Raw genomic sequence first — 16,118 nt, forward strand, 5'->3', positions numbered from 1 at the left:
CTACTGCCAATGACACAGAGCAAAAGGAACAGACTGCATCTGCTCACTAGTATCACATAAAGAAATAATGAATAAATCTATAGGAATGATTCAAAACATTTCCGGTTCTATTTCAGGCATGTACAGTAATATACCGATAAACAATCTAGAAACCTAAACAATTATAATGAGACAGAACTATTTGATGTTCAGTTAAAATATACTTTACTTACAGCATCATGCTGTACAGGTAAAAAGATTAGTTCACGTTTTCCTCTATGATGCCCTAGATAATTTTTTAAACTAATTAATTTCTTGCCTCAACAAACACTTAAGTGAACTAGACTTTTGTTGATTCCTTTCAGCTATGACATACAACACAAGGATAAATGTTGTTGATGGACATGGCAGGAAATTGAAGCACCCAGATAAACTCTCTATGGAAATTCCATAGATAACAATTGGAGATCATCAATGAACTCCAGACCCTGAAATGATGAACTCTGACCCCTAAACTAATGTGCTGCTCAAATGCTTGTATAGTTAAGTAAATGCAAAAAAAAAAAAATGTATATATATATATATATATATATATATATATATATATATATATATATATATACATATATATATATATATATATATATATATACACACACACATACATACACACAAACACACACACACACACACACACACACATATATATATATATATATATATATATATATACATATATGCTTTGTAACAGGCATAAGACAAACTCCACATTACAGCTATGCATAAAGCTACTGGGTTTATGGTGTGCATGAAATGAACTTTTATCTGCTTATACTTATTTTCTTAAAACAGTGAGTACATTCATACATGGTAATTTAAATAAATCTACAAGAAATGCAAACTTACCAACTGTCCTTTGAGAAGAGACATCTGTGTGTAAGACAAGCAATGCCAAAGTATTATGAAGGTAACCAAACTCACGGGCCTGTGCAGAGCTCCAGCGGCGATTCTGTTGAGAAACCAAAACCAAGTGATGAGTAACAATTTACTCATGAGCTTATGAGTCAGATACAAAACAGAAAAGATAGCAGATTAGGAAGGGGTTCTCGTACTAGTGTCGTCATCAGCTGGTTCTACAAACAGCAATAGCCAAATAGCTTATTAAAAATGTTACAAGGAAAAAAATTAGTGCAACAAGTTAATTAAGCATAAAGAGAAAACTTGAGATTAACATCAAGTTTTTATACAGACAAAATCCAGTTGTGTGAAGCACTCCCCATAAAGGACATAAAACTTTTTAACCTCTTTAAAGTGCCTTCTTATGAATGACACTATAGCTGGGTTCATCTTTTCCAGCAGTCACGAGTTCAGCATCCTTTTTTGGAAGATTTTGCACTCCAGGATGGCCATGTTCCTGTAAAAATGTGAACCATGATGTAACACATCAAATATATAGGCCTGCTAGTCACCAAAGTCTACCAGTTTGCTACCACCCAGCTACTAGGGAGTACCTACTAGCAAAGCCAGGAATGACAATGACATGATACTTTTCACAGTTACATGGTAATGTACAAGTATATAACTATCTAAAATTAAAGAGGGGGCTCCAATAGTGCAGGCTTTTGGAGAAGAGGCTCATCCAAAAGAGAAGGAAGATACCCTTACCCTGTGAGGGATGGTCTTCTCATATATCAAATGATGCAGCAAAAATGGATGGATGGGGTTTAAGAAATATAGACCGCCCATGACAACTCTCAGGACTAGGATGAATCCAAAGCAGTAGCCACAGGAAGATAAATACATAAACAACAGAAAAAGAACACAGCTCAGAAGGCAGAGTCATGAATTAAGGGAAAAAAAGGAAAACAGCCTGACTACTGGAGTAGGAGTCAGCACAATAATGACTGACGAAGGGAGTCACAAAAGATATTTATAATTGAGACATTCTTGAAGCTTGCAATGGAAGCAGCCACTCCTCAAGTGGGATACACTTCCTAGAGAACACATCATCATCTGTTGGGAATCCATCTATCTTTTTATGCATGGATTTAGTGCACTGATCTCATCAGACCATTTCCATGCACATCCCAGTTGAGTACAAACACATCAGACAAGAGCAACACAAGTGTTAATAATAGACAGAAAAACCCAATACTCAAAGAACGTACAAATATTACAATACACAATGTTGACTTTTTTAAAACATGGAACTATTACAATACCATAGTTATGAGAGAAATTAACAGAACAAATGTTTCACTATACAAATCTAGAATACATGTGAAAAGCACCTGCTTATCAAATGCTAGCCTTCTCTTTGTGTGATAAGGAGACAGAGAAATATCCTACTTCTCCAAATTGGTGTACCAGAATCAGTAACACCTGAGCTGCTACAGTACAATTTAGGTGTGAATGACACCTCCTCCCCAGATTTGTGCCGAATAAACAAAATGGGACGATAAATGGATTAGTTCAGTGACATCTCTGAACCACTTCCAGAAGTAAGTGTCAATAAGGGTTCTCATATACGAAGCACTGAGATTTCACACTTGGGGATGATGGCTACAGATAACTAAAAAAAATTAACTCTCTCAACTGCTGCACTGACAGGCTCTAACAGCATACAGATGAGCTTATCAGTCATGAATGTTTCAGCCTCAGCAGAGAGGGAGAATTTCTTTGGATATACATACAAAAGCAACACTCAGAAAAGGAGCTGCCTGACCACTTGAACTGGGCCACAGTGCTGCCCTTTATAAGGTCATAATGGAGGCCCAAAATCAGTAAAAAATAGCAAGATCAACTAGTTTATTTGTATTTCTTTATTCAGACTTCATCTGGGTTGGAAACCCCTTTCAGTGGAGGCCTGTGGAGAAAAGCTCAAAAAAGTCACAATCAATATTCAGTATACATTGCAACAAATATACATAGAAATGTACAATACTGTTAAACACACACATAAGATACATTGACAGAACAGAACATCGAGTAATTCTTGTTCATAAGGTAAGGAGCATGAAGGAATATTGCACAACAGTAGGTGTTAGTACAGTGGTAATTATAGCAAACATGAATCAACATATAACGTGATGTATACCTAATGTAAGTGGTAGTAGAGCATTCCATATTTTGAAAGCATTCAGAAGGGTATACCACACTACAAAGATGAAGGGGTACAGTACCATGAGCGAAACTTAGAGATGGATTAACTAAGGGTATAGTAGCCGTTTCTGAAAGCAAGGTCCTATGTGACTATACAGGGAAAAGTAAATTCAGATGGAATGGAGGCTGTCACAGATAGAAGAGATTTATCCAGGGGAGGGGTACAGTGTCACATCCAGGTATTCCTGATATATGATTTTAGTGAGGACTTGAAGAGATTGGGTTTGATGCTCTGTCACATGGAGGTGGTCTGGGAGTTTCAGATTTTAGTAACGTAGCTAGAGTGAAGGGAGTCACTGTAACAGCTGTTGGAGGGAATGATACTGGTCAGGAATTTACACAAAGTTTTTTAGTGGGAGTATACCACTGTAGAAAATTCTTAAGGGATGGGCAGCTGTCCGAGTGAAATTGTATGTGCTATTTTGATATGACAGTAGTTGAGGTTGTTGTTGTGTCTTTCAGCTTTTCCCGGTTAGGGGTCGCCACAGCGGAACTCCGGACCGCTAATTATTGGCAGTAGATTTTTACATGCTGAGTTGCCGGCCCTGACGCACAACCTTCGATGAAGGTACACCCATTCATACATGTCTCCACACAGAAGATGCTCAAGCTGAGAATCGAACAGGACAACGTCTTACTGTGAGGCGACAACGCTACCGCAGCACCACCACCGCAGTCATCTGACAGTAGTGGAGGTAAATTTGAGTATTCAAGCCAAATGAGTTGCTTTATAGTGGTGCAATGGTGGGTTCTATGGTTTACAGTGGTAGTGAATTTGGCTATTTTACTGAAACACTGCTGAAGTTTTGCAAGCTAGATTTAATGCAAATTTAGGAAAATGGAAACAGCACAAGTGTGTGTCTGTTGTTGCGCATTTGATGGAGCACTCAAGTAGGATTTTTGCCTTCTATAACAGCCCATGCTTTTTGTTTTTTTTCTTGTCTACCTGTTGCCAAATGGGTATCACTTTGCTCAATCACAGAAAGTGTTACTACACCGAGTCCTAATCATGCCGTTCAACTCACCAGATTTTTGTCTCATATTTTTGCTCTGTTTCTCTTATAACTTCTGTTTTTTTTGGCAAATCACAGAGTACTGAAGTCTCTAAATGACAGACATTTGAATTTCTGACTTCATATCCTTCATGAACATGTATGACGACAAAAAACCTGGTAGTCTAGCAACTAAGTTCATAACAGCAATATTTAAAATCTGTCCCTATTTCTGGGCCTCTGTCACCCCCCCCCCCCCATTATTTTTGGCATTGTCAATTTCTTGTGCTTACAGACTGAGAGATACAGGCCTGAATGGAAGACTTCCTAGACATCTCAACATCTGAGACCCCACCTAGCAAAACACATGGTACCAGTACCTCTGCACCATGCCAACCCCTGAACTAGAGCCAGGCATTGCTGAAATTGTGATGGATGCCCCTGGATTGGATCAGGGAGTTTACTGTACTATCTGGGACTTACCTCTTGAAATCACACCATTCTCAACCACCAAGAGATGAGGAAGAGTTTTGGTTTTCCTTCTCTGAAACTGCATTAAAGATGTGGAATCAGCAAGAACGGCAAGGCTTCAGGCAACTTCACAAACCACAGGAGACAGAATGCACATGCCATAACCTCCCTCCTTTTCCTGCTACAGTGAGCAGTACTAATTTCTCCCAGAGTAGAGAAAATACTATATCCAGAGTGCATCACCTCTGAAAACTCAAAGGAATGTACTCTGAATCTTAACTCCAGCAAAGGACTGCAGCAGCAGCTGAAAGCTTCCATCTGCTTGGTCATTACCCAGGGTAAGTGAACTGCTGACAGAGAAATGTCCCTGTCTGTGAGACACTGTTGCAAAGATTGCCAGGCTTGTATTAACACAGTTTATTTTATGTAGGTTGCATAAGTAATAGCCAACTGTAAACCATACTTACTTGAAAAGTCTTGCCTTGCTTGAGCATTTCTGTGGTCAAGGAAAGGACAGAAGATAAGCAAATGAAGATTAATTTCAAGCAGCAGCTTTATTTTACAGCCATAAAATATAAGGGTGTTTAAACAAAACTATTTGAAGACAGCCCAGTTACATGTGGCCAAACACATACAATGATGAAAAAAAAAAAAACAGCATAAATCCTGTACCTAGTTAAAGACAGTACAGTTGTGTAAAAGCTTACAACAGTACATGTCTTTCTCTTCATTGGTGCACATATTCTTTACAAATGGGATCCCCTGTCAAAGGTAGCCCCAGCATTCAGCCAGTATACGAAAGCCTTAGATTTTATAGACATCATATGTCATATATATGCTCCCTACTCAAGGCGTAGGGCATAAAGGTGATGTATGGATGTACATAGCTCAGAACTGAAAAGCCCTAGGAGGAACATGTGCATCCAGAAGGAGAAAAAAGAAAAGAATTCCAGGCCTGGAAGACAGAAGGAAAAGAGCAGAGCAGAAGGTTAAGGAGGGACAGAGCAAATAATGGAACAGTGACAATGAAGAAATGACATATACAGTTTTGGTAAGATTACTTCCATATCACTGTTGCAGAACTCTTTACAAAAGGGAGAGTATAAAAGCTCAAGAGGAAACTTGGTAGGAGGAAGGCACAGAGGTGCCCTCAAGAAACCTATACCGGATAGCTCTTTCAAAGCCAGCTTGCCCTACAAGCATCCAATTTATAATGCTTAGTGAAGGCATGGACAGAAGTCCAAATAGTAGCCTCAAGGCTAGAATTGGTATCCAAACCTTTGAAAAAAGCACCAAAGGCAGCAAGATTTCTAGTAGAATGAGCCTTTATAGAGGTAGAAAGACATTTTCCATGAAAGGAACAATAGAAAGAAATGGCCTTAGAGATCCAGGATGATATGGTTGGCTTAGAAACAGCCAAACCTACAGATCTGGGATAAAAAGAAACAAAAAGTTGCTCAGATTTGTGAATGGCCTTAGTCTTATCCAAATAATATCGGAGCTGTCTATGCAAATCCAGAGTGTGAAGAACCTTCTCTCTAGCAGACTGCAGATAAGGAAAAAAGGAGGGCAAATTAATAGACTGGTTAAGAGACAACTCATTAACCATTTTTGCCATAAAAGAAGGACTAATACAGAGACAGACCCTGTCTCTATGAAAAACTAAGAAAGGAGGAAACAGCCAAAAGAGCCTGGAGTTCAGAGACTCTATTAGCTGAAGTAAAGGCCTAAAGAAGAACAGTCTTCCAATTACAGTGCTGCAAGGAAGCTAAAGCTGCTGGCTCAAAAGGGGCCTCAGTCAGTTTTTCAACAACAAAACTGAGATCCCAGGAAGGTAGAATAGGTTTCCTGGGAGGCCTAATATGAAGAATGCCTTTAAGAAATTGTGTGACCTCGAACCTAGAGGCAAGAGGAGAAGACAATGGCAGACATGGAGCACTTCATATAAAGAACGAACCAGAGGGATCCCCACAGAAAATGGATCCTGCTTACAAGAAAGGCAACAGACAGAACATGTCTTCTATCTGAATAAATATGATTTCCTGGTAATAAGTTTCTTGGCTCTCTACAGAATACTACGCATGTCCTTAGAAAAAAGTGCCTAAAAGGGATCAGACCCCTAACACCCACAGGGTCATCTGAAGAGTGGACAAGAAGAGATGGATCATGGACCCCTTTGTCTTGTGTGAGAAAGTCCACCCTGTGAGGAAACTTGTGGTGATTGCTCTGGCTAAGTGAAGAAGGGGGGACCAATGTTATCTGGGCCAAAGGGGAGTCACCAGCAAGATTTTGGGGGAGTCTTGCCTTATCTTGAACAGGACGCTCAAAATCAGAGGAAGGGGAGGGAAAGCATACAGAAACATCCCTTTCCAAGGAAAAGATAGGGCTTCCAACTCAGAGGACTTGGGAATCTGATGCAAAAAAGAGGAAGTTGTCTGTTCAAAGAGGAGGCAAAAAGATCTCCCTATGGAGTACCTCACTGATGTAGAAGGAGGCCAAAGACCTTGGACCTTGAAGGAACCAAAGGAATCTCCCCACCCCCTATCTGAGGCATCTGAAAAAAAGTTCCTGAGAGGGGACTGGAGGTTGAAAGTGAAGACATGGGTTGAGAGAAAGTTGATGAACCCACCACTGAAGCTCGAGTTTCAGGCATGGAAGTAAAGAAACTTAAAAATCCAGTGGATGACAGTGTTGAGGCCACACTGACTTTAGGAACCACTGTGGTTTTCCCATATGGAGTCTGGCTAAAAGTAGCAAAGGAACGGTGGAGGCCATGAATCCTAGAACTCAGAGAAATTCCCTGGCTGTGACTGAAGCCAAAGGAAGAAGAGATTGAAAAAAGGTGATTAGACAGACAGCCTTGGATGAGGACAGAGATGCCAGCATGGGAATGGTCTGGATCCTGCAGCCAAGAAATATGTGAGCCTGAGAAGGAACCAGAACTGAATTCTGAAAATTTATGGCAAACCCCAGGGACTGTAAGAGACAAACAGTAAACAGGAGTTGCTGAAGGAAGACCTCAGGGGATGACGCCTGAATGAGCAGGTCACCGATATAAGGAAAGATTGAACTCCTCTCATCCTGTAAAAGGCAATGACAGGAGAGAGATATTTGGTGAACACCCTTGGGGCAGTAGAGAGGCCAAAGGGTAAGGAAGAGAACTGAAAAAGCATGGAAGAAACATAAAAACTTCCTGAAAAGGGGATGAATAGGGATGTAATGATAGCATCCCTGGATCTCAAAGCTAAGAAAGCTTGGGAAAGAAGGGAACAGGGTTTAAAGGGACAGCATCAGAAAGAAGTAAGTTTAGAAAAGGTTCTGAGATGAAAAAGGTCCAGAATGGGTCTCCAAGGTGCCTTTCTTCCTGGGAACCAGAAACATCCTTAAATAAAACCCTTTCCCTTCATGGGCGGGGGGGGGCACGACTTGAATGGTGCCCTGAGCCAAAAGGCACTGAAGCAGCTCAGGAAAGAAAGGAATCTGTTCCAGAGGAGGTTGAGGAATGTACAGAAAAGTAGGAGGGGATTTCCACAACATGAAGTATCCCTGGCAGATGATGAGCAGAACCCAAGAGTCTTCAGTGACTCAACCAAATGGAAGGGACAGGGAAAGATGAAGGGAGAGGGAAACCTGACCCAGGTAAAGGGGATGCAAACTGTCAGATAGAAACTGGTTTGTCTTGAAAATAGGTTTCTGAAAAGGAGGAGTCTGAGCAGACTTAGCAGGACGTACACACCTATGTTTAGGAAGAGAGCGAGGCTGTCCATGTACAAAATCAGATTTGGATGGATAATGCTTCTAGAACTTAGGGATAGGAGACACAAACATATGTTTCAATTCCTCTAAAGCCTTGCCTTTATCCTGGAAGTATTTAAAAAGCACAGCAGCAGCAGAACCATAAAGGTTTTTATTATCAAGAGCCGCATCCAGAAATGTAGCCTTACTATCGTCAGGGCTGGAGATGATGCCAAGAGTAAAGTTTGAAAACAGAACCAAAGGCAGCAGCCTCAAGGAAGCATCAGATGCATCATAACTACATTTTATACAGTGGCGAGCCACTTGAGAGGTAGAACCCAATATAAAAAGGGCCAAGACCTTCCCTTCTGAATCAGGGAGGTCAAAGATTGCCTGAGAAGCTTGACACAGAAGGGCTAGAACATACCTGCTGCTCATATGAATCTGGAAATAAATAGTCGTAAAGTCAGGGTAGCAGCAGTATATAACTTCCTGCCTAAACGTTCCATGGCCCTACTGTTCTTGTGTGAGGGAAGTAGTTTAGTAGATGGCAAAAGTTTAGATTTATCTGAACAGACGGGCACTTAGAGGGATCGGCAGAAGGTCATTTGTACAGGAACTTACAATTATCAGGGACCTTGTAAAATCTATCAGGTTTCTTAGGGGCTGGAGGTAGAGAGTCAGGGGCCATAGAGTCTGCTGAAAAGGTATCTAAATGGGTAGCCAAGCCAGGAGGTACAGCAGAGGACTAAGGAGACCATTTGCAGTGGTTCATACCTCCTCTTTTGAATATCAGAAAACTAAGAACAGTCCCATTTGAAATATTCCATCATATAAGAAATAGTGTCTCCAAAGAGTAGTTCCTCCAAGGGGAAGTCTGGACTAATAGAATCTTCATCATCACATCCATAACCCAGGGGAGAAGGGATTTGTGAGGAGTATGCCAAAGACTCTTCCTCAAAATCCAAACCCTCTGCAGATGATTTCTGCTCTCTAAGCCTCTTAAGGGGAGTACAGGACCAAGGAGAAGCAAGCACAGAAACTCCTTGAGGAGGCTTTAAGGCCATTAAGGCATTAAACTACCCATGGATAAAATCCTGACATTCACGATGGGGATCTTTAGCAGCAGGTGAAAGATGTTTAGTGTTCTGTTTTTTCTTCTGGGGAGTGTTTGCCCTAAAAACCTAGGCAGTTCAAACCCTTGCCTATACTCAACCAATGTAGTGGGAATCTCCTCCTTAACAACAATTTGCAGTGTCCTTCTCGCTCCCTCAGAAATAATCGACAGAGGTTTCCCTTAATATCCAGAGCAGACAGTAGTAGAGCTTCTGAGGACATGTGAGAAGCGGGATTTATGCCAGCCTCTGAAACTCTCAGTAAACGTTTTTGCAACTCTTACCCAAAACCCTCTTATCCTGTAGCATTATATATGTTATGACATTTCTTCTTGTATAAATTCTTTAACATAATAATTTCTTCATATCTCTTACAAGTCACCTGATCTTTTACTAGCATCTTTTTCAGTAAGTCTTCATTAAAACTGTTCCATTAGTATTCCTTTTGTCTACTTCTTATAAATTAATTTTCCCCACATACATAATTACCTCAAGCTTCCCTTGAAAAAAAGTCTACAAGCCTTGTGGGACTACCCTAGTCAACAAAAAAATAAAATACATCAAAAAAGGCTAAAGTCAATACTACTAATTAATCCATTGTGATATGCATGCACAAAAAAGAAGTTATGTACTTACCATAATGTTCCATGTGTGTTGTCCATCTTGACCTTTATTCTCACTAAAGGGATTGGATCCGATCCATCAAATCTGTCTCGGCCTTTTACAAAAGTTTGAGGTCTTCGGCAAAGCTTGTGGGCATTCTCCCTTACACATAATGCAACTCCCTAACTTCCTCAGATGTTGTTTGCCCTTGACAAGTCAAACAGAGGTAACTGCTTCTATAGATTAACAGACATAAATTGCATCTGAGACTATAGAGTTCTATAATATCCAATTAGTGCTACTTGGACTTCCAGGAGTATAGGCAGGGGGTATGGAGGGAGGGTTGTGAGAATAAAGGTCGAGATGGACAACACACATAAAATGTTATGGTAAGTACATAACTTCTTTGTGAGGTTGTCAATCTCACCTTTATTCTCACTGACGAGGCTGTGTCCCAAGCTACCTGATTTTTGGGTGGCTCATGACAGAATATTCCTCAGAACCATAGAACCAAAAAAATGCTCTATTCCCAGAGGCCAAATCCACTTTGTAAAGAGTAATAAACGTATGAGGTTTTGCCCATGTTGCTGCAGCACAGATATTATCCAAAGGTAACCTAACTTGAAAGGCTGCAGAAGTAGCTACTGATCTAGTGGAATGAGCTTTAACGGTTGGGGGGGTAAGCAAGTGTTTTTTCTTAGAACTGTAGATGAAGGATATATATTGTGAAAGCCATTTAGACAAAGTAACTTTGGGCACCACTAGGCCTTTCCTAATATCAGAATAAGAAATAAATAGCTGATTTGATTTTCTGATTCCGGAAGTTCTGTGTAAGTAGAAATGTAATTGCTTATGAACATCCAGAAGATGCAATGAATATTCTCCTTTATTTTGGAAGTTTGGGAAGAAAATTGGTAGCTCGATAGTTTGATTGAGGTTACTTTCCGACCCAACTTAGGATAAGAATGAGGGGTTGGTGCATAAAGAAACTGTCCTTATGAAATACTAGGTATAAAACACAACCACAGAAACAGTTAAAAAACGAAAATGCAGACTCCTTGAAACGCAAACCCTTACTGGAAAACAAGCTGTGCAAAAACAGCTTTTGCCTTTTGCTGCCAACACCAATAAAAAGCGAACATTACCGGAGGGTAAAAAACTTGGTAAAACACAAATCCTTAACGCCAAGTTTATTGATCAAAAGCAATAATACAGGCGTTTTCACTGGAGACACTGCTACAGCTTCATCAGAGGTACTAACAAAAACACCCGCCAAATCAAGTTTATAATACCACGTCATTGCGTGCTCCAAGTAACGCCATTTAAAGAAACATGTACATTTCAACCAAAAACATGAAAATCAAATCCCTAGACCAACTTTATGTAATAAGAACATCAATTACAAGTATATTAAAAATATTGTATAAAATTATTGAGTAAATGGTTCATGTATAAATAAACCTCATCACCTCAAATGTTGATTAAATGTGTATATCATTACCAAATACCTAGCATCAAATTTATTATGTTTCGATTACCATTAAAATCAACTATGTACAACTTTATGCATTTAAAATTCTAATTTAAATTTCTAAAAAAAATCTTTAAAAACTAAAGTGATTGAAATACTAGGTATGGCAGCTTGACAGATAAAGCTTGCAATTCCAAAACTCTCCTTGCTGAAGTAATAGCTACTACGAGGAGTGTTTTCCATGAGAGATACTTCAAATCACAAGTAGCAGATGGTTTGAAGGGAGGACAGACAATGTTTGACAAAACAAAATTCAGATCTCAAGGTGGTGCCGGGTTTAGCTTTGGGGGTCTTCTCATTATAGCTCCTTTCAATAATGCCTTACAAAGTATGTTTGACATGACTCCACAATCATTTTCACCTATATGAAAATTTGAAATTGCTGCCAACTGAACTCTAATAGTGGCTGCAGTAGCACCCTGATTGAAAAGTTTTGCCAAAATTCTAGAAGACAATGTATGCGCACAGTAAAGGGATCTATTTGATTACTGCTGGCTCGTGAAACAAATCTTTTCCATTTACCTCTGTACAACTTGTATGTAGATGATTTATGGGAAGATAAAATCTGTTTTACTGGAGACAAATGGAGAGGAAACCTAGCAATGAGGGGAATTGGAGCAGCCAAGCTGTCAGTTTGAGATTGTCCAGATTGGGATGAACCATCACTGACTGGTAAGTCAGAAGGTGTGCAGCAGGGTCAAGAATCCATGGTTTGTCCCATACATAAGGCTGAAGGAAGGGGAATCAAATTTATCAAGGCCAGTAGTGAGCAATTAGGATTACTGTCATCTCCAACAGACTTGCTTTCTGCAAAAAATGTGGGAATTAGAGGAACTGGTGGAAAAGCATAAAGAAGTCCCAGGGGCCAATCATAAACAAGGGCATCCCTTGTTGACTCCACCACAGGAGGGATCAGGGCAAAACAGTTGCTGCATTTGACATTAGTGGGCAATGCAAACATGTCACAGCAAGGCTGGCCCCATTTTTGGAAGATCTCTTCCGCAACTTTCTGACTGAGGGACCAACTTGTGACGCCATAAAATGGCTCTGCTCAATTTGTCTGCAAATACATCGGCTTTCCCTGGAATGTGCATTGCTATCAGAAAGCAGTTGGAAGTTGCTGCCCATTATCAGACCCTCACGGCTTTTCGACAACAGGGTAAGATCTGCCCTCCCCCCCATTTATGTACCAGACCACAGACATGTTGTCTGATTGGACTGTTATCATTCCTAGAGGGAGGGAGTCCTGAAATGCTTGCAATGCCAAAAGCACTGCCCTCATCTCCAAGACATTTAAGTGCAAATGAGCCTCATGTTGTTGCCAGATGCCTTGAACTGTCTTCCTGAGATAATGCCCCCCCCCCCCAATCTGGTAGGCATCTGTGGTCACTGTAGCTTGCGGATGAGGGGGGGGGGATAAAGTGACGGCTCTGAGACACCAGAGGAGAGTAAATCCACCACTGGAGATCCTTTTTGCAGGAATTGGTTATCTTGATTTTGTGCAGCATAGGAAGTTCTAGAACTAACCACTGTGTCGAAAGTAACCACTGAAGTATCCTCATGTGGAGACAAGCTACGGGAATGAGAACAATTGAAGTAGACATTTTTCCAAGTATTTGGAGAACTAGTTTGGCAGAAGCTCATTTCTTCCTGATTAACAATCTTACATAATGGCGAAGATCGTCTACGCTATCTTGTGGAAGTTTTGCTATTATTGTAGTTCTGTTCATCTCTGCTCCTATGAAGACCATGCTCTGACATGGCTCTACAGCAGATTTTTCATCATTTATAATACCTAGGAAGGAACAGAGCTGTAGAGTATAGTCCTTGGCTTGTAGCGGAAAATGCCTGGTCGGTGTGGTTATGAGCCAGTCATCCAGATACGGAAACACACAGAATCCTCAGTGTCTCAGGTGAGCCACCACTACTGCCATGCATTTGGTGAACACTCTAAGGGCTGTAGTGAGACCAAAGGGTAGAGCTCAAAATTGGAAGTGGCCGGCTCCTAGCCAGAAGCCCAAAAGCCTTCTGGATTCACCCTTCCATTCGTATGTGGTAGTATGCATCCTGAAGTTCTATAGAGCACATCCGACTGTCCTTTTCCAGGAATGGAAGTATTGACTGCAATATCACCATCCGGAACTTGGTCTTTTTCACAGATTTGTTCAGATCGCTGAGATCCAAGATAAGTCTCCAGTCTCCTGTTTTCTTTGGAACTAAAAAGAACCTTGAGTAACTTCCAGATCCTCTCTGGTCTGCAGCGACTTCTTGGATGACTCTTTCTTAGCAACTTTTGAATTTTTAATGTTGCTTGTTCCTTCTGACTGGGTGGAACATCTGGAATGGATATGTTTGCGGGAGTGGGCAAGGAGAAGGGAATAATATATCCCCTGGATATTATGTCCTGCACCCATTTGTTGTTTGCTATCTTTTGCCAGGTTTTGCAGTGGAGAGACAATCACCCCCCCCGAATGCCTCCAGAGGTAAGTAATCGGGCACCCCTTCAGAAGCACTGAAAGGGCCTACCAAAAAAAGATCCTCTGGAGCCCTGATTCTGCAGGCCTCCTCTGTCGTGAGGGTGGGATCTTCCATTATTGTTCCCCTCTCTGCCTCTAGGGGAACTTTCACCTCGTGAGTCCTGGAAAGACAGTTGTGATTTTCTGTACCACATCTTCCCACAACCTCTCTGACTTTTGGGAAAGGGTCTGGTAGGTGTGGAAAAACATACTCCAGTGGCAGACAAGGTCTTGCCTTCCTGTTCACACCTGGTAAGCATTTCTTTTACTTTAGGCCCAGAAAGAGAAGAGCCATCAAAAGGGGCATTAATGAAGGAAAACCTGAAGGGCTCCGTGAAATTGCAACAGTGCATCCAGGCCTGCCTCCTGAGAGAGATACCTGAACCCACATCCCTACACATTCCATCTGCTGCATAAGATACGAGTCTCATGGAAGAATTTAAGACTGCATTGAGGGTGGCGAGCTTAGCGGTGACCATCTGCTGCTGCGTCTGCTACAGCTCCTTGGAGGGAATCTGAAAGTTCTCTCAACAGATCCCTCTGTAATCTGGTAAAGTGGGTCAAGTAATTCAGTGACCTGAAGGCAAAGGTTGCTGACAAAAATACATGCTTCCCATACCTATCCATGGTCCTAGAATCCTTATTTGAAGGATGGATAGAAGAAGTGGTCTCAGATAGTTCCATTTTAGTGGCCACTGCCATGACCATGGCATCAACTGCTACACCTTTAGTATGGAATCTGGGGTCTCCCAAGCCCTCCAAGAGTTAAACTCAATAAGCTCATCAGAAGGAGGGGTCACCCAAGAGGATGAGGGGCAAGACCTGAAATCCTTCAGGTACACTGACGACTCAGCTGAAGGGGATGTGGACTGTCAGTCACCTCTCTGCTTTAAAATTTCCAGGATGTCTCCAAAAGAGACATCTTCAAGAGGTGACCATGGGGACCCTCCTGTCTCATCGAGGTCAGTATCAGATGTGATAGACTCCTCTGGGCAGTCAAGATGCTTCCTCTTGCAAGTCCTCTTCCGAGGGACCTCCTCAGTGGGGTAGTCTGGGGAGTTTCAGAAGAGGAGGTGTCCCCTATTGGACATTCTGGAGCCAGGGGTCTCTAAGTTCCTGTGGAGAGGATATGTGAGAAGGCAAAGACACCTGCACAGAACTAGGAGGAAGATTCAAGGTAGACTGTGTCTTACACTGAGGTGTAGTCAAAACCCGCCTCATGACCTCAAAGGCAGCCTGTCCCTGCTTCGAAGAACACCCCGGATCCGACAAAAGGTTTGTCGGGGCTGAAGAAATCTCCGGCACAGGGGACAGAAGCTCAGAGGCAGAGGTAGGAGCTGAACTCACCCAAGACGAAGCCCCAGAGGTAGGGTCTGATCCAGAGAGACCTGAACTGGCTCTGCAGACCCAACCAGAGAGCCAGTTCGGCTCCTAGATGTCTCCTGCTCCCAGAAGGCAAAAATGCTCAACGCAAACATTGGATCCAAGGAAACTTTTAGTTATGTACTCACCATAACTTCAGATGTTTGGGATCCATCTCGCCTACATTCTGACTGATGGGTTCGGAGCCGATCCATCGGCTCCGACTCGGCACGCTTATGCCAAAGAGCGAAGTCTCTTATTGGCTGAGCTTACTATATCCCAGGATGCACCACTACCAGTCCCCCAGATCTAGTTTGTCCGCATACATGCACACATGCACGCCCTACTTATATAACATCGTCAGATGAAACAAGATAAAACAGTAGAACTCAAAACCGTTCAATCTCTTCTGATCTCCAAGGCAGGGGGAAGGAGGGTGGGTATTAGGAATGTAGGCGAGATGGATCCCAAACATCTGAAGTTATGGTGAGTACATAACTAAAAGATGTTATGTGATCCTATCTCGCCTACATTCTGACTGATGGGACAGCGTCCCTAGCACCTGAATCCTGGGTGGCTCACTGGAAAACCCTCCTGAGTACCGTGGAACCAAATGATGCTCGCCCTTTAGATGCCACATCTAATTTATAGT

General features: G+C 41.7%; 1 protein-coding gene across 1 annotated transcript in view; it reads right to left on the reverse strand.

Moving 5' to 3' along the window:
• Positions 1–16,118, reverse strand: part of USP24 (ubiquitin specific peptidase 24) — a 4,679,666-nt gene that overhangs the window by 522,093 nt on the left and 4,141,455 nt on the right. Inside the window, exon 58 of the mRNA XM_044085508.1 lies at positions 886–988. Coding sequence (XP_043941443.1) covers positions 886–988 — 103 coding nt within the window. The remainder of the gene's footprint in view (positions 1–885; positions 989–16,118) is intronic.

This window comes from Protopterus annectens, chromosome 10.part0 (genome assembly GCF_019279795.1).
Source record: "Protopterus annectens isolate FY-2018-M chromosome 10.part0, PAN1.0, whole genome shotgun sequence".
In the NCBI taxonomy this organism is placed as follows: Eukaryota; Metazoa; Chordata; order Ceratodontiformes; family Protopteridae; genus Protopterus; species Protopterus annectens.